The 19,674-nt window shown below is 49.3% G+C and overlaps 6 protein-coding genes across 10 annotated transcripts; 3 read left to right on the top strand and 3 right to left on the bottom strand.

Annotated features, from left to right (window-relative positions):
• The first annotated feature begins 153 nt into the window (after positions 1-153).
• LOC4578031 (glycerophosphocholine phosphodiesterase GPCPD1) lies at positions 154-12,854 on the top strand. 5 transcript variants are annotated; one of them, XM_061653632.1, is made up of 7 exons: positions 154-290; positions 2,700-3,003; positions 6,549-6,892; positions 6,978-7,751; positions 8,046-8,513; positions 8,583-8,729; positions 10,230-12,854. In XM_061653632.1, exons 2-7 carry the CDS (start codon positions 2,751-2,753, stop codon positions 10,395-10,397), a joined length of 2,154 nt encoding a protein of 717 aa, XP_061509616.1. In that variant the 5' UTR covers positions 154-290; positions 2,700-2,750; the 3' UTR covers positions 10,398-12,854. The 5 variants fall into 5 exon arrangements, with proteins under 5 accessions (XP_061509616.1, XP_061509619.1, XP_061509615.1 ...); XM_061653635.1 differs by having other exon boundaries at positions 9,542-10,273; XM_061653631.1 differs by lacking the exon at positions 154-290 and adding an exon at positions 738-869.
• Positions 3,118-5,458, bottom strand: LOC1279262 (CLIP domain-containing serine protease B15). The gene is made up of 4 exons (XM_318957.6): positions 4,295-5,458; positions 3,972-4,198; positions 3,566-3,858; positions 3,118-3,476 (listed from the first exon to the last, which is right to left on the bottom strand). Exons 1-4 carry the CDS (start codon positions 4,550-4,552, stop codon positions 3,160-3,162), a joined length of 1,095 nt encoding a protein of 364 aa, XP_318957.6. The 5' UTR covers positions 4,553-5,458; the 3' UTR covers positions 3,118-3,159.
• Positions 11,612-12,854, top strand: LOC1279260 (ribonuclease Oy). The gene is made up of 2 exons (XM_318955.4): positions 11,612-11,748; positions 11,821-12,854. The coding sequence occupies exons 1-2, from the start codon at positions 11,681-11,683 to the stop codon at positions 12,686-12,688; spliced, it is 936 nt and encodes a 311-aa protein (XP_318955.4). The 5' UTR covers positions 11,612-11,680; the 3' UTR covers positions 12,689-12,854.
• On the bottom strand, positions 12,812-14,377 carry LOC1279259 (UBX domain-containing protein 1). Its single transcript, XM_061653636.1, has 3 exons — positions 14,188-14,377; positions 13,471-14,082; positions 12,812-13,390 (listed from the first exon to the last, which is right to left on the bottom strand). Exons 1-3 carry the CDS (start codon positions 14,370-14,372, stop codon positions 13,024-13,026), a joined length of 1,164 nt encoding a protein of 387 aa, XP_061509620.1. The 5' UTR covers positions 14,373-14,377; the 3' UTR covers positions 12,812-13,023.
• Positions 14,378-14,422: 45 nt separating this feature from the next.
• Positions 14,423-17,705, top strand: LOC1279258 (general vesicular transport factor p115). Its single transcript, XM_061653630.1, has 2 exons — positions 14,423-14,880; positions 14,981-17,705. The coding sequence occupies exons 1-2, from the start codon at positions 14,803-14,805 to the stop codon at positions 17,516-17,518; spliced, it is 2,616 nt and encodes an 871-aa protein (XP_061509614.1). The 5' UTR covers positions 14,423-14,802; the 3' UTR covers positions 17,519-17,705.
• A 98-nt stretch (positions 17,706-17,803) lies between these two features.
• Positions 17,804-19,635, bottom strand: LOC1279257 (protein phosphatase 1 regulatory subunit 7). Its single transcript, XM_318952.5, has 7 exons — positions 19,465-19,635; positions 19,265-19,399; positions 18,984-19,182; positions 18,770-18,898; positions 18,547-18,709; positions 18,162-18,470; positions 17,804-18,088 (listed from the first exon to the last, which is right to left on the bottom strand). Exons 2-7 carry the CDS (start codon positions 19,278-19,280, stop codon positions 17,915-17,917), a joined length of 990 nt encoding a protein of 329 aa, XP_318952.4. The 5' UTR covers positions 19,281-19,399; positions 19,465-19,635; the 3' UTR covers positions 17,804-17,914.
• Positions 19,636-19,674: the final 39 nt, after the last annotated feature.

Raw genomic sequence — 19,674 nt, 5'->3', positions numbered from 1 at the left:
GTGCGGTCGTTTGCTGTCAGCTGTGACAGATCCCCCTAGAGGGGACGGGGGATGTCGTCACATTCGGGGTTCGGGTTGTGTTGCTGTTTTCCCAAACTGATCTCTCCAACTCGTTGTCGCGTGAGGGGGCCTCGCGTTTTTGTCTCTGTGAGAAAACACGCAGTACAAAAACGTTTCCTTTATTTTTTTTATATTTCGTGGGAAAACAATGACCGTACGTTGTTAGTGTGCCCGGATAGGATCGGTGGGCAAAATAGGTGCAGTGTCGTTTGCGGTGTTTGCTATTATCGGTAGGTTTTTGCGATCAAGAAACATCAACCCAGCAGTGTGGGAAGCAGCAACACAGTTCGAATTGTGCTGTTTTTCGTCGTGCACGCGAAAACGACACGTCACGGTCGGTTGTGGTGTTACAGGAAGATAATTATCCTCCTCAGTAAATACTCCCTTCTGGCTTTGCCAGCATTGGGGATGAGTTTTTGTTTTTCGTGTCAACAGTATCGGTTGCTCGGGTACTACCATGATGCAGAATTCCTTCGCGCTCCCACTGTAGTCCCGTGTGCATCGGAGTTGTTTTTGTTCCTTGTTGCTACCAAAGTTCGCCATCTAAGTGTGCTGTTTTTTACATCTTTTTTTAGCCCTTTGCCCTTGTGCTCCTGCCTGTGCGCGCTGTGTTGTTTATTAATTTGAACCAAATTTTGTGCAACAACAAAGAAGTCTGTGTGAGTGTGCGCGCCAGTTGTGCAAAGACTGGCATTTTCTTATCGTGCCAAAGGGCCCAGTGTGTTTGTGCAAAGGGAAGAAACAAACGTAAACAAAGGATCGCTCGCGACACAAATCGTCTTCCAATTTTGCCCACGATACCAAAGAAGGTAAGAAAAATGTGTCACGAGACAGCACGATTGGTATGCTTGTTTGGTGTTTCATGAGCAGGGGCTTTGAAATGCGCCAAACGAATGTGTTTTTTTTTAATTCAAACTGCCATGTTTCACGGCCATGTAGAAGGAAGGAACCTGGCTAGCGTGTGTGGAGGACGATAAGTTATGCAACTCTGCCACAGCTCCATGGTAATCTGGTTTCATCTGTGCGCATTATTCGTGTTCAAGGACTACTTGAATAGGAGCAACTAGCACGGTTTCGTTCTGACCCTGCAACAGAAGAACCCACCGTAACGCCTCCCTTGAAGGATATCTCGTTTTGCCGTACCTTATCACCACCATTGCCACACCGATTATACCGTGCAAAGCTGCGAAGTGGCGCGATACTTTGAATGTAATTAAATGCACCACCGGATGGTTGCGTTAATTTACCTTACCCCCCAACCAACCTCCCTTTGGAATGCGCCACTGCTGCCTGTCATGACGGGAAACGGTTCCATCGATTCCATCCACCAATGCATGCTGCGAGAGGCAACAGAAGGAGGAGAAAGTGAATGTTTTGATCGGAAAACCGGTTTGTAGAGTTTGTGCCCGTTGCCGAGCGCATGATCACACCAACACTCCGAAGTTCGGTCGACACTCGTGGTCGTCGTCGCCGGCACACCGCTCTGTCCCTCACGTGACTTGCATGCTGCCGGGTCGAGCGGCCGCCGGCGGTACACACTGTTTACGCTTCTCGCGCCAAAAGCGGCACACGCTGCGCCACCAATCTAGTTTGGTCCGCGCGCCTAGTAGCTGATATGCATTTCCTGCTTGCGCAAGTTGAATGGCCAAAAGTGCCATCGGCGATCAACACTCTTTGTACGGGAGTGTTTTACAACACACGCGGGCTTGTTTCGCCATGTGGACAGTCTGTGCTGTGTGAAGGGGGCAATGTGGCGAGGAAAGATATATTTAGGCGAGCATTTATTTTCTCACCACCATGACTAAGTGAAAGCTAAGGATCGTTCGATAACTCGCCGATCACCTGGCTTGCGCTGCACTTGCCTCATGTCCAATCGTATCTCTTTCAATAAAAAATAGCAATTGCTTTACGCGACAACAATGCCAACGGGCTATCGATTGTTTATTGGCCGATATCATCCCTCGCTTGGTGCCTGAAGACCTTGCTTTGCGCACCACCCCCATGAGGTCGGTAATTATAGGAACCATTTTCGTCGCTCGGCCTGTTGTCAACCACTCCTCAACAAATGTGGCCTCGCAGTATATTTGAGATTAATTCATTCGCCCGAACGCGCCTCACTTTATTTGCTCTGGTTGATAACATAACTACACGTGATATACACTTGTTGGTTGGTGGCCCTTGGCCGTTGATGGGAACGCATGCATGGTCTCCTATTGGATTGTTTATCAGTTTCTTACTGTATGTGAACCATGGCCGTAACAGCATGACGGTCCAAAGACCGCACACTTCCAAACAAACTGGCAGCACCCTCATTGGAAATCGATTTCCACCAAACCAACAATTCAACCCCGGAAGCAAGTGATTGGTCAGTGGCGCCACTCATCCAGCGTCCACAGCTATCTGTTACAGTATACCTTCGACTGCCCCAAACGGCTCGCTCATTATCAGCATTCGCAAACCCCCACCGACGACGACCTGCGCGGTAACTGAAGTCCATCTGGGCTATCAGTCGTTGAAACGCTTTGCTGTTTGGTAGAAACAATCGTGTCTTTGTGTCAGTTTGTGTTGGTTGAATATTGTTTACCTCATTTCTTCTTATAAATATATTAAAATTTACACATTCATTTTCCTTATTTCAGTGCTCTTGATAAGTTGTTCGTAGAAAACACACACAACAGACAACAAACAAAATGCAGCGCTGGTGGTTTTTAGAGGAAAATGCCGAAGGAAAGGATCCATCGTCGTCCACCGCCGCCTCGCAGAAGTCGGAAGCGTCCGTGAAAAAACCAAAGCAATCCACGACCGCTGGCGACCGGCCGTACACGTTCCGCGTGCTAGTGACGTACGATTTGCTGAAGGACGAAACCATCGCCATCACAGGCAGCTGTGACGCGCTTGGCAACTGGGACCCGGAGCAGTGCGTACAGTTGCGCCCGGAAAATGGTAAGTACGGCATGTAAGGTCACTTTGGGAAGACGAGTCATTAGTTTTGTGCTAGTTTTAAGATTACGGGAGTGCTTCGTCTGTGATGAATCTTAGGGATGATTTCACTGTGTCCACATAGTAGAAAGCATATCATACTTTATTGCCTATCACGGTTTACAAATATCGCTCCACAAACATAACCGTCTCCATCCAGTCTAAATATTTCGCCACATTCGTGTACACTCCCGGCAAGTTCTGCGTGCCGCAAAACCGGGCCCCGAAGCTAACGACACCTATTAGAAACCAACCACCGCGAACTTCCCGCATCAGCGGTCCACCGGAGTCTCCCCGGCAGGAATCGGAACCATTTAGCCCACCGATGCACAGCTGCTTGTCCGACAGGGTTACGTTGGCCACCGCGTACACCGAATTGCACGCCTCGTGCTCCAGCCCGGGCAGCTCCACGTGCTTCTGTGTATCGCTGGGTCTTCCTGCAAAACACACGGATACATGCAGACCAATTCGGTTTTGAGTATAAAACGCAGATAAAGTTCCCTCCGCCAAGTGTGACATCACTTACGGTCTTCGGTTTCACCCCAACCGGTGACGGTGAAGATTTCATCCACAATCGGGAGCTGCTGAACGTCCGGATCGAAGGGCAAACAAATTGGCCGCACGTAGTCATTGAACGTGACATCGCTGGCGAGCCGCAGGATACAGATATCGTTCGGACGGGAAATGTTGTGCATGTCGTACTCGGGGTGCGGTACGATCGATTCCACCGCGTAATCCTCCCGGCAGATGACCTCATCGTTCTCCGTGGTGCAATTATCCGCACTGCTTGTGTTGAACTCGTTGAACCGCACGTAAAGCCTGGGAAGGAACGGTTTGGTGAGATTTGATACGACTACAGCGTGAAGAGGCGAGACTCCACCCATACAAAACAAGCCGAGCTCCATCTCACTGCTCTCCTCTCATCAACTCACAGCTTCCAGTTTGGTTTGTCCACGGTGCAGTGTGCAGCCGTTATCACGTATCGCTCGGAAATGAGCGCACCACCGCACTTGGGCACGGTTCGATTCCGGCCGACATTGTAAAACAGCAGCGCTGCCCAAGGATGTGCGCCACGCTCCGTTTCCTCGCCGAAGTAGATCCGATCCGCCAGCTGCTGAGCGCCGCACGTAGGTGAATTGCTAAACTTTGGACAGCACAGCTAAAACCCGATGAGGTCAGAGGAACAGAGGAGCAAAACAAAAAAAAACGCTTAGCCAGTCTCGACAATTAGCAGCTCTCTCGAGAGGTCACTCACCAGTGGAATTGGCTTTTTGCGCATAGGCACCATCAAATCGCCACACTTGAGCGTATCCAGATAGGTCGTGTCGTAGTGCGAAAAGTCCGGACTCTTGAGAATCTTCCGCACGTACGAACAGTTTTTCACAGGCTCACAGGTCCCGGCCGTGCCGGACGGTGTTTGGCACGAATCGCCACTGTTGAGCGACTGACCTACGGTAGCCCCCAACGGCACCAGCGAGCACCAGGACACGATCAAACAAACTAACCACCTCATTGTGTACCGTACAACTAACTTCCGAACGCGGCTTTACGGCCTCACGGCACTGGCTGGTGGTACGCAGAATTTTAATCCGACACACACGCAAAAAATACCCGCAAGATTATCAAAACCCACACTTTTGCCGGCGGTGGTCTGCCCTACTGAGCGCACACAGACAGGGACCGGTTGCGTGGCTTGATAATAGACTCACCAATATTCCAAAAGCCAGCAGGCGAAACCGCTGAGGGGCTCAGGAATCCCACCAATATACGTGCGCGATCGCGGATCGCATAGAGTTTACGTTCTTACGATCACATGCACACTACGCGGATTGTAATCGCAGCAGCAATGTGGGGAGAGGCCAAGAAGCTGTGCCTGCGCCCAGTAGCGGTTAATCTCCTCCCGCCCGTAGGACGCCCGGACGTAAGACGCTACCGTGGAAGTACTGCGGGAAGGACCGATCGATGACGATCAAGTTGCGTGTGTGGTTGTACTGTCGGCCGCGGTGGGAATTCCCCGCCATAGAATGGGGGGGTACTTTTTTATGTTTATTTGTTTAACGCCACCGGGCGGCCTGTTTGTGTGGATCAAGTTTAAGTTTGCATTTCCAGGGCTTTCTCTCTCTCTATCTCTCGGGGAAACAAGGCCAAGGTAGAAGGAGCACGGTTATGGGGATACCCCATACTCCTTTTATCAGTGTGACAGTCGGACACGGGTCGGCTAATAAAATGAACGACCATAGTGCGTTAATTATATTCAAACAACTCTCACAAAACAAAAACCCCAATTTGTGGTAGAGCAACATCTTAAACCTGTTCGTGACGATCTTCATCTCTAGGGTAGAGTTTGAAGGAAGGACCTTCAACCAAAAATTCATAAATCCTATCACAAGCCAAGTCGTACTGTTGTTTTGTTCACACTGACTGTACTGTCTGCTACTGACGTCCCCGTGTCCACGTGCGAATGCCTAATAAGCATTCAAGTTCAAGACCGGCCAGTCACAGCCCCGATGTGTCAAGTTTATGCTTACAACAGGGCTCTTGAAAGGGGAGGGGGGAATCCATCGCCCCTGAACCACTCATCAGTCAGGTGTTTGACCTCAAAAGGCGACGCGACGCTCTCTTGGTGGGTGTGCAGGTTTTTACGGGAAACTTCAAGCAAGAACAAGTTCAAATCGCTTGATTCACCACTTAAATTACCATACAGCAAGAAAGAGAGGGGGTGAGGTTTTTTATGCTGTTATCACCCCGAGTGTCGGTGAGGGGCGGGATATGAATTTTTATACATTTTGCCGACGACAACACATTGTTCTGCCACCCTTTCCAGTGTGTTTCTATGCTAAATAGAACAATAAATAAAACGGAAAGAACAGTGTAGACGGCGGGACATAAACCCTGCCCTCCCAGACAACTCGTCCTTCGTGGGGTAGTGGGATGCTCTTTTTTTAAACCGGTTAACAGATGACAGACCGTTTCGCTTCCTTTCTCTATTATGGAAATTGATGATGATGGTGACAACCGGTAGTGACCCATTTTCACCCAAGTGGACGCATAGAAATCATCACCGGCGTGGCGTGTTCGTGCAGTTGTGTGAGCGTTATTATTTTATTTTGCGCCAGATTGTTACTTCCATAAATTCGACACATAACGCGTGTAAGCCACAATTGCACCGTGAAACGAAAGCTATAGCGACTGCATTTTTTCTTCCAAACAATCCTCATTTATTGCCAACGGCAGCAAAACACGCTTTATGCCTCCCGTGGTGCACCGACAAGGGAATTGAATTGTATGTACACAATTTGATTTCATTCAGCACGAGTCGCGACATTCAAGTGGGTTAATTCGATTGTGCCAATAAGCCGCACAACAAACAGTGCGCCCTTGCTCGCGCATGACGAGTGCTACAACAAGCGCTCAAGATTTTAAATAAAAATGAATAAATTGCACTCATCGCTGCGTTTATTTTCTAGGAGAACTAACAACAAACCATTTCCATTATCAAATTCTTCTAGATGGCGACAGCACCATCTGGCGGCTGGAGACAGAACTACCCCGGGATGCTTCCGTAAAGTATCGTTACCTGATCTGCTCGGTGGATCCGACCAGCGGTAATGTGCATGTGCGGCGCTTCGAAACCCACCTCGTGCCCCGGCAGGTGCCGATCGATCTGGCCGAGGAGGAAGCGAACGGCAGCAAGGAAAAGGTACAACCAAAGATCGACACGCTCGGCGACATTGATGGTACGATCAAGCTGGACAAGGGTTGGCTCACCACCGAAACCATCATGCAGTTTAAGTTCTTCGATAACCCGTTCTCGGTGAAGGAGCGCATCAAGAATCGTTTGCTGTACGTGAAGGTAAGCTGGTCGAGCGTGTTGGACGAGCATAGGAGAAGTGCGTTATGCGAATTCTAATTCCCCCCTAACCCATGCTTGTTTCCAGATAACGACGATGAATCTGCGCATTAATGCGGAATCGCAAAATCTCTCCTCGCTGCTGGAAGAGTCGCTATCGAACGATACGCGCGAGAACGGTACCGAATCGATGACCACGTACTCCTTCACCGAGGTGACCTCGCTGCGCAACCCGAGCGCTTGCTACGAGCAGCAGTCACAGTTCGGCTGTCCTTACCACAAGGACGACTTTCTGATCTTCAACGTGACCGTGGCGGAGCCGGAGAACGTGGCCTATCTCGTCGACCTGTACACGTACAGCTCCAAGTCGAAGGAGGACGAACCGCCGTACCATCTGGGGTATCATTACATTTTGCCCAACTTTCTGAAAAAATCCGAAGGCATCCTGGAGCTGCCGGTTACGTGCGCGAGCAAACATCGCCCGCTCGGCATGATGCGCATCGAGTACCTGAAGGTGACGCCGCTGCTACCGTCGCGCTGTACGCTCGAGCGGTCGTACATCCGGTACTGGAACAAGCGCTGGACCGGGTTGGATGTGGGCCATCGCGGCTCGGGCACCAGCTTCAAGGCGAGCGATGGCAACGTGATCCGCGAGAATACGATCGCGTCGCTCAAGAAGGCGGTGGCGCACGGTGCCGATATGGTGGAGTTCGACGTGCAGCTGAGCAAGGATCTGGTCCCGGTGATCTATCACGATTTCGACATCTACGTGTCGCTGAAGCGCAAAACCACGCTCGAATCGAACGACATGCTGGAGCTGCCGATGCGCGAGCTCACGCTAGAACAGCTGAGGACTCTTAAGGTAAATGTAATTACATTTTTCCTACTCATAGCGTCCGCGTTGCGGCTCTCCCTTTTCGGGGCAGCCAAGCCACTCATTCTTTCCCGATGGTTCCAAGCAATCGCATTGAATGGTACATAATCGTAACGAGAAAAAAATCTTAAAAATTTATCAATCAACCATCACCACCACCACCACTGTGTGGTACATCAGAGTATTTTGCTGGTAGTGCAATGCACGATTATAACATTGTTGACCTCCTCCTACTCCTCCTTCCGGCACTGAAAATTCACAAACCAACGGATCAATAAACAGGTCTACCACGTGGTGGAGGGCCGAAATCGTGAGGCCAAATTCTTCGACGAGGATCTGGAGGAGCACCAACCGTTCCCGCAGCTGGCCGAAGCGCTCGACCAGATCGATCCGCACTGTGGCTTCAACATCGAAATCAAGTGGTCCCAGAAGCTGAAGGACGGCCGGATGGAGTCGGATCTGAACTTCGATTCGAACCTGTACGTCGACTGCATACTGCGCGTGGTGCTCGAGAAGGCCGGCCAGCGTCGGATCGTGTTTTCCTGCTTCGATGCCGACATCTGCACGATGTTGCGGCTGAAGCAGAACCTGTACCCGGTGATGTTCCTAACGCTCGGTGTTACCAGCCGTTACCCGAGCTACCACGACCCACGCTGCAACTCGATCGAGATGGCGGTGCGCAACGCGTACGCAACCGAGCTGCTGGGCATTGTGGCACACACGGAGGATCTGCTGCGCGATCAAACTCAGGTAAGCGGGAAGGCATGCTCGTACGGTGAATTCGTGAACTGTATCACTAATTCGCTACCTGTTTCTTAGGTGAACCTGGCAACCGAACGCGGTCTGATTATCTTCTGCTGGGGCGATGACAATAACTGTAAGGATACGATAAAGCATTTAAAGAGCCTTGGTATCCATGCCATCATCTACGACAAGATGGATATATACTCGGACAAGGCGGTCAAGGTAGGTGGTGTGACGGGTGGCAGGATGCGTTCACAGACAGTGGCTACTGCTCTGCTTCCCCAGTGCACGATCTTTTGCTCGATCTCGCTGCTACGTTGTTGGTATGATCATGATCGTTCATTTCTATCGATGCTTCTTTCATTCATTGGCTCGAGTTGATTGCTAAACAAAAAACAAGTTGCTTGCTGTTTTCTTTTTCGTTTTACAATGTTTTTTTGTATGACTTTACATTTCGTCTTGTTGTCTTCATTCGTCTTTTTTGTGTGTTTTTGTTATATGTTTGTTTTGTTCGATCTCCCGCATCTGGGTCATTAGCTATTTTGTTTGGAAATTTCACAAATTCATAATTATTTTTATATTTCGATTGTCTTGTTTTCTGTTAAATCTCGTTTTATGAATTTATTTAAAACATTTAAGGGTTTAAATCAAAATGGTTTAAAGGACAAAGCAAAACTGCCATCCTGTAAGTAGTTACAATGCAACTTCCATAAACCCCTCTGTTCATCCGATGTGTGATGTCTTGTCTTAGTTGTCCCTTGTTTTAGTTACGTCCTGAGTGTTAAACCATCTTTTGGGTGTATCGCTTTCTTCATTTCACCGTTTTGCCTCATTGCAATGGTTTTGCTGCCCCTGGTGCGCCACTTCTACACGCTTGCTCCCGTTGGGGTTTGAGTATCTTTTCACCATTTTGTCATCATCCACCTAAAAACGCTTACCCCATTGCTCTTCAACATTTCAACTACAGAATGTGTGTTGTACAATGTTTCTTCTCTTTATTTCTCTCCCCCTGATGCGTGCGCCTATCATTGCAGCTGGAGGGTGATGGTGGTGGTGGTGCTGTTAGTGCGAACAGTTCGGCGGGTGTTACGGTATCGCAACAGCCCGCTGTAGAAGTTGTAACAAACAAGCAATAGTTTCTAGCAGTATATTTACTAGCTGCTGTGAACATTGTGTTCGGAAATCGGGAACATTTTGCTTTCTTCGATCGCTTTTACTGACAATGATGTGTATGTGCTGTTGTGTGCGTGTCTCTCCTTTCCGTTCAACCGTTCTTCATTATTCGTTCAACCGGATGCTGCCTTATCGTCTACTCCTGTCCTATGGCCTTTATCGTCTTGTCCGGCAAGGGAAACTCCATGTATCGTCGTCGTGATTGTGTTTCCAACATATGTTCTTTAGTTACAGTTGTCACGTGTGTGTGTGTCTTTTGGTGCAGTCGAATTGCATTATTAAATGTAGTGAACGTGCCATGCGTGATGCGTCTACAGAATATTTGTTTAATGTTGTGCTGTGTTTGCTGTAGACTGCAAACAAAAAAAATCACAAGAAAATAGCAAACAACGAGCGAGTGAAGCCATGTGACGAAATGATCGAATCGTTGATCTCTTGCGTAAAGGAAAGAAATTTTCTCTTTACCGTACCGTAGAATGAACTTTATATGCAATGATTTATATGCAATTTAACATGATTACATTTCTTCTCAACATCTCAATCCTTTAGGAGAGCGTATTTTTAGTTGGTGCCCGTGAATCGCAAGCTGCGCTGCTGCAGCAGATCAACATCGAGAACCGTTACGAGCAGACGAATCAGCACGATTTTCTCAACGACAAGGACGTTCGGCTCAGCCTGGACAAGTCGGGCTCATCCAACTCTACTCCTTCGATTTGAGTTTTCACGTGATTTTGTCTTTCCGGCTTTCCGGTGATAATGAAAAAAGATGGATGGTTCCATAGCTGGAAACGGGAGATTGCGTAATTGGTTCCCTGTTGATTTAAAATTTTGCTGAATAGTTATTACTTTTTTTTGGTTTGGCATACAAGTGTGTTTTTCTGCTTTTTTCCAATTAGCTATAATATTCATTGTGTTTGTATAGAAACTTTTTTTTATACATAAATTGAACGGAGTGTGTGTGTGTGTGCGAGTGCGATGAGTGAGTATTTCGAATTTATTTACAACCATATTGAATATTGGTTTTGCATACTAGAAAGCGTAGGGAGATTGAGATTAAATTTGCACTTACTAAACCAAGGCGCCTAACATATTAAACACACACACATTGAATGCGGGTTCAAAAATAGGAAACAGAAATTTATTACTATTATATAGATAAAACACAATCCTCTTCTACTAACTACCACCAAACTATTGTTGTTTGTGCACTGGCACGGAAGATTACAAATGGGAAAGCAATCCACTTTCTAAGTGAAATAATTCTTCACATATTTATATTTCACCGTAAGAGCCTAATGTATCGTAAGCAAAATTTAGCAAATTTAATGTGTTTGGTGGCTCTGGTTATGGCAGGATTTGTTAAAATTCTTCTACTCAGCTTCCTTGCTCTACTGGTGGATTGAATCTATTGAAGGAGGGAATGCTACATAGACTAAATCTAATGTTATAGGGTACTAAAAGCAACAAGTTTCTTATAAAAGATATTTTAAAATGCAAGTTTATGTTTTTTTCTTTTCTTGTGAAACTCTTCTACACAATTTAATGAGGCTTGTAAAGACTTGCAATAAACATGTGCTATGGTGCAGAGTTTTTTGTTACGTTCGATACTCCTTAGCATGTAAATCCATCAAAAAAATATGAAAAAATACTTTTTTAATTATATCGTTTAAAAATGAGCTTCATATCACACTCAACATTAACAAACAAACAAGCAACAGTCGCCGTTGATTGCCAATCCGTGTGATAATACTGTTTTCTATTGATTGCAACCGTTACAAGTCCACCAAACGCGCTTATCGCTGGGCACCCTTTGGGAACGTCAAAACATTCCTTGCATTCCGGTTTTATGGCTCGTGCTTTTACGCGTCTGTTCTATTTACGAACAAAGCGAACGAACTGATGCACACGATCACCGATCGCGAGTGGCATCTTCTTCGCTTCGCCTGTCAAACCGGCCCTCGGAAGACGGAATAGATAGAACCGAACACTTTTTTGCTGCGATGAAATTGCCCATTCGCATTATTTGTGCATTATTGTTCGTGCAATTGTGTTTTGCTGCGCCAAACAGGTAATTTATTGTACTGATCTGTTAATACCCAACATCATAACCTTTGTGTGTGTTTTTTTTTCGCCCCACCAGCAATAGATACGATGATGAAGATTCACAGGAAAACTCGATCGCCGATGTAGAGCAGGGCAAGCAGGTCCATCAGTTCGATTTGCTCATTTTCACCCAACGCTGGCCGATTACCGCCTGCTACGAGTGGCGTGAGACGGGCAAAGAGCACATCTGCGGCCTACCGACACCGGCCACCGTCTGGACGATCCATGGCATTTGGCCCACGAAGCTAAACACGATCGGGCCCGCCTTCTGCAACAAGTCGGCCATTTTCGATGTGTCGCAGCTCAGCCCGATCGAGCCGCAGCTCGAGGCGCACTGGGTCAATGTGGAGAAGAACAAACCGGACGATTCGCTATGGGAGCACGAATGGCTCAAGCACGGTACCTGTGCCGCCGAAGCGATCGAGCAGCTTAACACGGAGGCGAAATACTTCGGGCAAGGTTTGAGCTGGCTGGAGCAACATTCCGTGAGCGCCGCGTTCGCTACGAACGGAGACATTAAGCCCGGATTTAACTACAGTCTGCCCACGCTCAACAAGGCACTGTACGATTACTACGGGAAGAATGTGGCGATCGAGTGCTTTTTCGACCGCAAGACGCACCAACAGTTTCTGAACGAGGTGCGCATCTGTTTCGACAAGCAGCTACAGTCGGCCGATTGCGACGGGATCGTTGGGCTGGAGCGTATTGTGCTGCCCAACTCGCGGGTGGGCACGGTGATTACTAACTGCAACGCTGCCAAGCCCATCTTCTATCCGGACGCTGTACCAAAGAAGCAGGAGGAGGAGGAGGAGAAGGAGGTTTTGCAAATGGATCGTGATGTAGTTTACGAAACGGTGTACGAAATTTCCGATGGAAAGACCGAGATTGAGGTAATTCTTGTTTAAGTTCCTCTGTTCGAAGGGACTATTTTTGTAAAGGCCATGCAATTCATTTCATAAAACGTATAGCTTACGGTTATGTTCGGATAGTTGTTACACTCCTCTATCGAATTGAGCTACGAACGGAAATTACGATCATTTTGAATAAAAGAGAACCTATTTTCCCATCAAACAATCATGTACATCAGTGCCTGATCGCGCGACGCGACCGGAAGATCCGCCTTTTAATACACGTACTGCACCACCAAATCAAAGCACAAACACAACCGAAATCGAACCGAGAATCGCACACTCGTATAGGAGAATTTATACAAACACATCTAATCCTTACTAGCTACGCACTACGGTGCCTTCGTCACGATCAGCACCGCGTTCGGTACCAGCCCCAGCTTGTCCAGCGGCATCTCGTACTCCTCCGCGGTGAACACCTTCTTCGGGAAGTTGGTCATCAGTCCGAACGCCGCGTCGACCGAGTCCATCTTCAGCTGCACGAACAGCCGCACCGCCGCCAGCTGCTCGCCCGCCTGGAACGTCTGCACGAGCTGCGTCCCGTCCATCATGCGGATCGCAATCTTGGCTGTGGTGTAGCTTTTCGCCTCTGCCGGTTTGGTGGGCGTAGTAGTGGTGGTGGTGGACGTCGGGTTCGCCGCTGCCGCCGGAGGACTACTAACCGGTGCTGTGGACGTCGGTGATACGGCAGTGGTTTCGCTGAAATTTCACAAAAAACACACACATTGCACATCAAACGCTTCGACACCCGAGAGCGCGCGAAAGAGCTCGCTACTCACCCAGATTCTTTGGCCTTGCGGGCGGCACGGTCGGCCTCGATCTGGGCCCGGACACGGTCCCGCGCCTGCTGACTTTCCAGCTTCTCGCGCTTCCGCTGGTCCATCAGCTTCTTCATCTCCTGCTCCTCCATCTTGCGGCGCGCCTCGAGCATGTCCTTGCCCGACTTGATGCGCAGCCGCTCCCGCTCCATCGCTTCCTTCTTTTCGTTCTCCTCCCGCTCCTGGCGCTTGCGGCGCATCTTCTCCTCCAGCAGGGCGAGCTGCGCCTTCTTCTCCTCCTCCGTCAGCGGTTTCTTCTCCTCGGTCGATTCGGAGAAGCTGCTGTGCTCCGTTTTGGCAGCGTGAAATTCGACCTCCTCCTGGGATTTGAACAGCTTGCCACACTCGTCACATTTGAGCGATTTTGCTACGGGTTCCTCAGCCGCGGCGGCACCTTCCTCCGTGGAGGGTTCTGTCGTTGCACCGCCCGCGGCCGTGGAGCTGGAACTGTCGCCGGCAGCACTGGCGGCGGCGACCGTCGACGCTGGGGGCAGTGGTTCGTCCGCATGGGCCAGCAGCCACTCCATTGCCTGTTCCACCCCTTTGTTGTTGGTCACCTCGAGCGCCCGTTCACTGCAAAACAGAGGAAGAGGATAGAGCCCCCCGGGTGGAAAGGTAAAAAAAAGGGGAGTTAGAATAGCGATGAGTGCGGCCGGGGTGGTTGTTGTGGATGCTTACGCCTTCTCTTTGGGAAATCCCATATCGATCAGCATTTGTATGTCGGACATGGTTGCGCTTTTAAAACAAACTATTCGTACTAGCACAGAGTTATTAAAATTAAGACCACAGGGCGCAGTCCTTCCTTTGCAATGCAGGGTAATGTGTAATTTTCCTGTAAACCAAACACCGCTGCGGTTTGACATTTGTTAACGCAATTCAGCATGTCAGCGGCTAACGTCAAACGCGCATTTCAAATCCGGCTTGATGGATCAACAGCTGGTGAGCATCGCATTTATACGCAATTTAATAGATCTCGGGTGTTATTACAAGCAAATATTTGCTTTTAAAATTACAAACAAACCAAGAGAAATCCTTTTCTTCGTGCTGAAACAGATTTCAACCCGAGAATCCTAGCAATGTGCCGTTTCTGCACAACTCCCAACCTTATCAGCCCCCTTAGTTGTCAAAACAGAAACAAATAATCGCCACCGAAAATATTGACGTGTACCATTTAGGTGGCAGGGAAAAGGAAAGCTGGATGTGAAAATTCCTACCCGTGTACCCAAAGCTTCCACCAACAAACGACGCGAATAGTGGATTGTTGGACTGTGTGTTGGTCTGTTTGCCACCGGGATGAACTTCCTCAAGAGTGGCCTACAGACGGTGCTCGGTTCGCAGCAACCGAACCAGGCGCCGAGCGGTGCCGAAACGGTAAGATGCGCCCTCCCCGCCCAACAGACTGTAGTACCTTCCTTCCGGGTTAAGCATTTTCCAACCGTTCTAACATACCAACCATTTTCCCTCTACCCAGGTGGAACTGCTGGTGGAACGGGTCACTTCGTCGACCCTGCTGGAGGACCGCCGCGATGCATGTCGTGCACTGAAAGCCCTGTCGAAAAAGTATCGCATCGAGGTAGGCATCGGTATGAACGCGATGCTCCAGGTGCTCGAGAACGATCGGACGGACTGCGAGATAATCGGGTACTGTCTCGACACGCTGTGCCATGTAACGTCACCCGAGCAGTTCGAAGAGGAGGAAGACAACCCGAACGTGACGGCCAACATTGGTGAGCAGTTTACGGAGATTTTCATCAAAAACTCGGACAATGTGTGTCTGGTGCTGGCGTGCCTGGAGGAGTACGATTTCCGGGTCCGGTGGGCGGCGATTAAGCTGCTGACGAATCTGCTCGCCAACCGGCCGAAGGAGATACAGGAGATAGTGCTCGTCAGCCCGATGGGCGTGTCGAAGATGATGGATCTGCTGATCGACAGCCGGGAGGTGATCCGGAACGATGCACTGCTGCTGATGATACAGCTAACGAAGGGCAACGGAAACATACAGAAGATTGTGGCGTTCGAGAACGCGTTCGATCGACTGCTGGACGTGATCAAGGAGGAGGGCTGCTCGGACGGTGGCATCGTGGTGGAGGATTGTCTCATACTGATGCTGAACCTGCTCAAGAACAACCCGAGCAATCAGCAGTTCTTCAAGGAAGGTTCGTACATTCAGCGGTTAGCGCCAATGCTGGAACTCTCCACCGATCAGGACCAGGCGGGCATGAGCCCGCAAAAGGTTTCCAACCTGCACTGCATGCTGCAGGTGGTCAGGGCACTGGTCTGCCCGAGCAATCCGCAGCAGGTGATCAGCTCCTGCCAAAAGGCGATCCGTAGCTCCGGGTTGCTGTCGGCCATCTGCAATATCATAATGGCCAGCGGAGTGCCGCCGGATTTGCTGATCGAAACGATCAACACGATCGCCGAGGTGATTCGGGGCGATGGGCAGAATCAGGACTACTTCAACTCGTTCATGGCACCGTGCGATCCGCCACTGTCCGCGATCGTGCTGCTGCTGATGTCGATGGTGAACGAGAAGCAGCCGCTTTCGCTTCGCTGTGCCGTGCTGTACTGCTTCCAGAGCTATCTCTACCGGAACGAGGCCGGGCAGACGTCGCTCGTCAAAACGCTGCTACAGTCCTCGGAGCAGACGCAATCCATCACTAGCGGCCAGCTGCTCTGCCGGAGCCTGTTCAGCACCGATCCGCTGTCGAACTGGTTCGCCGCCGTCTCCATGAGCCACGCACTGTTGGAAAACCCGGCCCAAAAGGAGCAGCTGTTGCGCGTGGTGCTGGCCACTTCGCACACCAGCAAACCGGTCTCGCTGCTGGAGCAGTGCAATCAGCTGCTGCAGCAGGCGAACTGCAAATTCCAAAGCAAGGTCGGGCTGCTGATGCTGCTGTCCGTGTGGCTCAGCCACTGTCAGCTGGCGGTGCGCACATTCCTCTCCATCCCGGGTACGGTCGCGTACCTGACGGGGCAAATCTCCGCCAACGAGCACGGCGACAACGAGTATCTGGTGCAGGGGCTGTGCGCCTTCCTGATGGGGATCTGCATCCAGTTCAACGATAACAGCGTGCAGGAGCATCAGCGCGAGTTCCTCTGCCAGCTGCTGGTGAAGCGCATCGGGCTCGACACGTACAACAAAAAGCTGGGCGAAGTGTCCAAGCACGAAAATTACAGCAAATCCGCAAAACAGCCACAAATTCGCATCGCCGCCACAACCGATCTGCTGCTGGATTATGAATTCTGCCGACTGTTCAAAGCGCTCGAGGCGGTCATCTCCAAAACGGTCAACGGGTTCAGCTCCGGTGGGGAAAACATTACCGAGCTCACGCTCAGCCAGGAAGCGTCCGGGCTGGTCGCGCAGTATAAAGACATCATACGCGAGCAGGACGCGCGACTGCAGGCGCTACAGCAGCAACTCGCGCACCAGGAAGCAAAAGTGCGCGAGCTGTCCGGTGCGCTGGAACAATCGCAATCGAGCAATGCGCAACTGCAGGATCAGAACATACTGCTGAAAGCGCAACTACAGGCAGCGGCTGATTTGCGCCAGCAAACGCTCTCCTCTTCGGCATCCTCCCCGCTCCATCTGCTGCCCGCACAAGGCGATCATCAGCAGGAAGTGCTCGAGAAGCGGCTCTCCATGCTGTCGCTCGAGCAGCAAACGGATCGTGCAAAGCTAGCCTACTATGAGTCAGAAAATAGCCGGCTGCTGGGTGAGCTGGATCAGCTGCGGACGCGTGTCAGTGTGGCGGAAGGTAAAGCGAACGAATCCGGCACCGAGCTGGACAAGCTGCGCAAGGATCAGGAAGATCTGCTGGAACTGCTGACCGATCAGGAGAGCAAGATGCAACGCTACCGGATGGAGCTGAAACGGGTAACGGGCCAATCGTTCGACGAGGATGACGACGTGGACGATGAACTGCAAGCGATCGAGGCGAACGATGGCGAAGGCAAAGACACGGCGAGCATGGCCAACTCTTCCAACCATCCCGGAGGGTTTGTGTGTTAACGACAGAGCGATATCATCGTTCGTTATGGATAACCGCACTTCATCATACACTAACCGCTTGTTAGGGAGGGATTTTTTGGAGTCCCTTCGGTATTATTTCGCTAGACACGATTTTTCTGCCAATGCAACAAACACGCCTACATACAAAGAGGAGCGTTAATAAAAGTTCTTTCCAAGTACAACCGAATCGTGCGGGTTTTGTAAATATGCCTCTATAGTATAGAAGTACATTCCCGGGTTGATGTTTGTGTTAAGTTAGCAATAAAGTTTTCCGTATTCCATGCCTTTATAATTCAACCAGATAGGCTCCTAATACTATCCACCTGTTGGATCTTACCTTTATTTAATTGATTTATAACTGCATTACAAAAATAAAACAGACTCACACCACACTTCCTAGCGACAGAGCGTGGCATCGATCTTCTGCAACCAAGGCACGGCCAGCTTTAGCTTTCGTCGATAGTTCACGTCGCTCGCTACCGGATTGCGCTCCAGGTAGACCGTTGCCAGCTTCTTGTTGCTGGCCAGCTTATCCACACACGTCCACTCCGACACGCCATTGTCGTTCATCTGTAAAAATAACACAAATGGAATCACGTTACAGGATAACAAATACATTTAAATGTGGGAAAAAAAACATTACCCAAAATTCTTCCAGCATTTCCAGATGCTCAATGTTTTCAATGCGCTTGATCCGGTTCTTGGCCAGATCGAGCGTTTCGAGCTGTTTGTTTTGGTCCAAATTTTCGATCATCTCTATGCCGTTCTCCGACAGGTACAGCTCGGTCAGATTGACCAGCTGGTCCAGGTTTTCGATCTTCGTTAGCCGGTTACACTGCAAGCTCAAGCATTCCAGCTTGACCAGCTTGTCGAGATTTTCAATTTTCGTAATTTTGTTCTTGCCCAGGTACAGATGGGTTAGGCTGGACAGGTTGTCGAGGTTTTCGATTTTCTATTTAAAAATAAGGAAATAATTATAATTTCCCAAAAAAACAGTGCATTAACGTTCTAGTAAAGGCATCACTTACTCTTATCTTATTATCACCCAACTCCAGCATGGTCAGACTGCTAAAGTGGTCAAGGTTTTCGATCAGCGAGATGCGATTAGCGCACAGGAACAGCTTGCGCAGATTGGTCAGCGCGGACAGGTTCTTGATCTGGTGCAGCCGGTTGAAGCTGACATCGAGCATTCTGTTGACAAAGCAAATCGGTTAGCTACTCTATTTATCGCATAATCCCGGTGTAACGTACTCCAGATTGACGAGATTGTCCAGATTTTCCAGCTCGGTGATCTGATTATCGTACAGCTCGAGCTCCAGCAGCGACGTCAGATGGTCAAGATTTTCAATTTTTTTAATTAAATTCCAACGCAGGTATAGTCTGAAAGTTTTGAAGGGAGCGTTGATGAATCACATGGACATTAAAACGGGGCATGATTCACCCTTTGAAATTGCCCCCCACTCACCGTTCCAGCTTCGTCAGAGGTTCGAGATTCTCGATCTTCCCAATCCGGCCATGGTTCAGATCGACCTCGGTCGTCTCGGGATCGATCGTGATTACGTCCTCCATCTTAACGATCTCATGCTCGGCCACCTCGCCCGCACCTGGTGGGCGTTCTTCATCGACCGTGGGAGAATCGGCACGCGGCTGCTGATCGTGTTGCTCTGCCCGTGGAAATGAAGTGGGAAGAAAAAGCAAATTTCAAATCAGAAATCATTAAAAACAGGGCAATAACCTATCGCTTACCTTCGCTAGCACTCATTTTTTAGGGATGTGCGATCGATACTTTTTCAATCAGTATAGAAAAAACCAACGAAACCGCAATGGGAATTCCCCACGAGTGTTCTACCGTGCTGTGGAATGGTTCGATTGATGCGAGCCCTAAAATAACAAAATAATTAATAGGAAACACACCAAATGGAATTATTTAATATTCAGGCACATACCTTAACCCCTTTGCAACGAGTTTGAGATGGTATTAAGTACTTTTTCCTCTTTGAAAACCCACAGAGGCGGCAAAATGCTACCAAAAATTGTAAAAATTACAAAACATTGACAATTTGTGTACGTTCCGAAGCCGATGGAAGAATTGTCACAGTAAAAAAGAGGTATGACCAAGGTGGAATGTATAATGAGGTGTAGTTATAGCGCTTTTG

The sequence above is a fragment of the Anopheles gambiae genome, chromosome 3 (assembly GCF_943734735.2).
Source record: "Anopheles gambiae chromosome 3, idAnoGambNW_F1_1, whole genome shotgun sequence".
NCBI lineage: Eukaryota > Metazoa > Arthropoda > Insecta > Diptera > Culicidae > Anopheles > Anopheles gambiae.
Note: the sequence above shows the minus strand (reverse complement) of the source record. Positions and strands in the feature narration are given on the sequence as shown.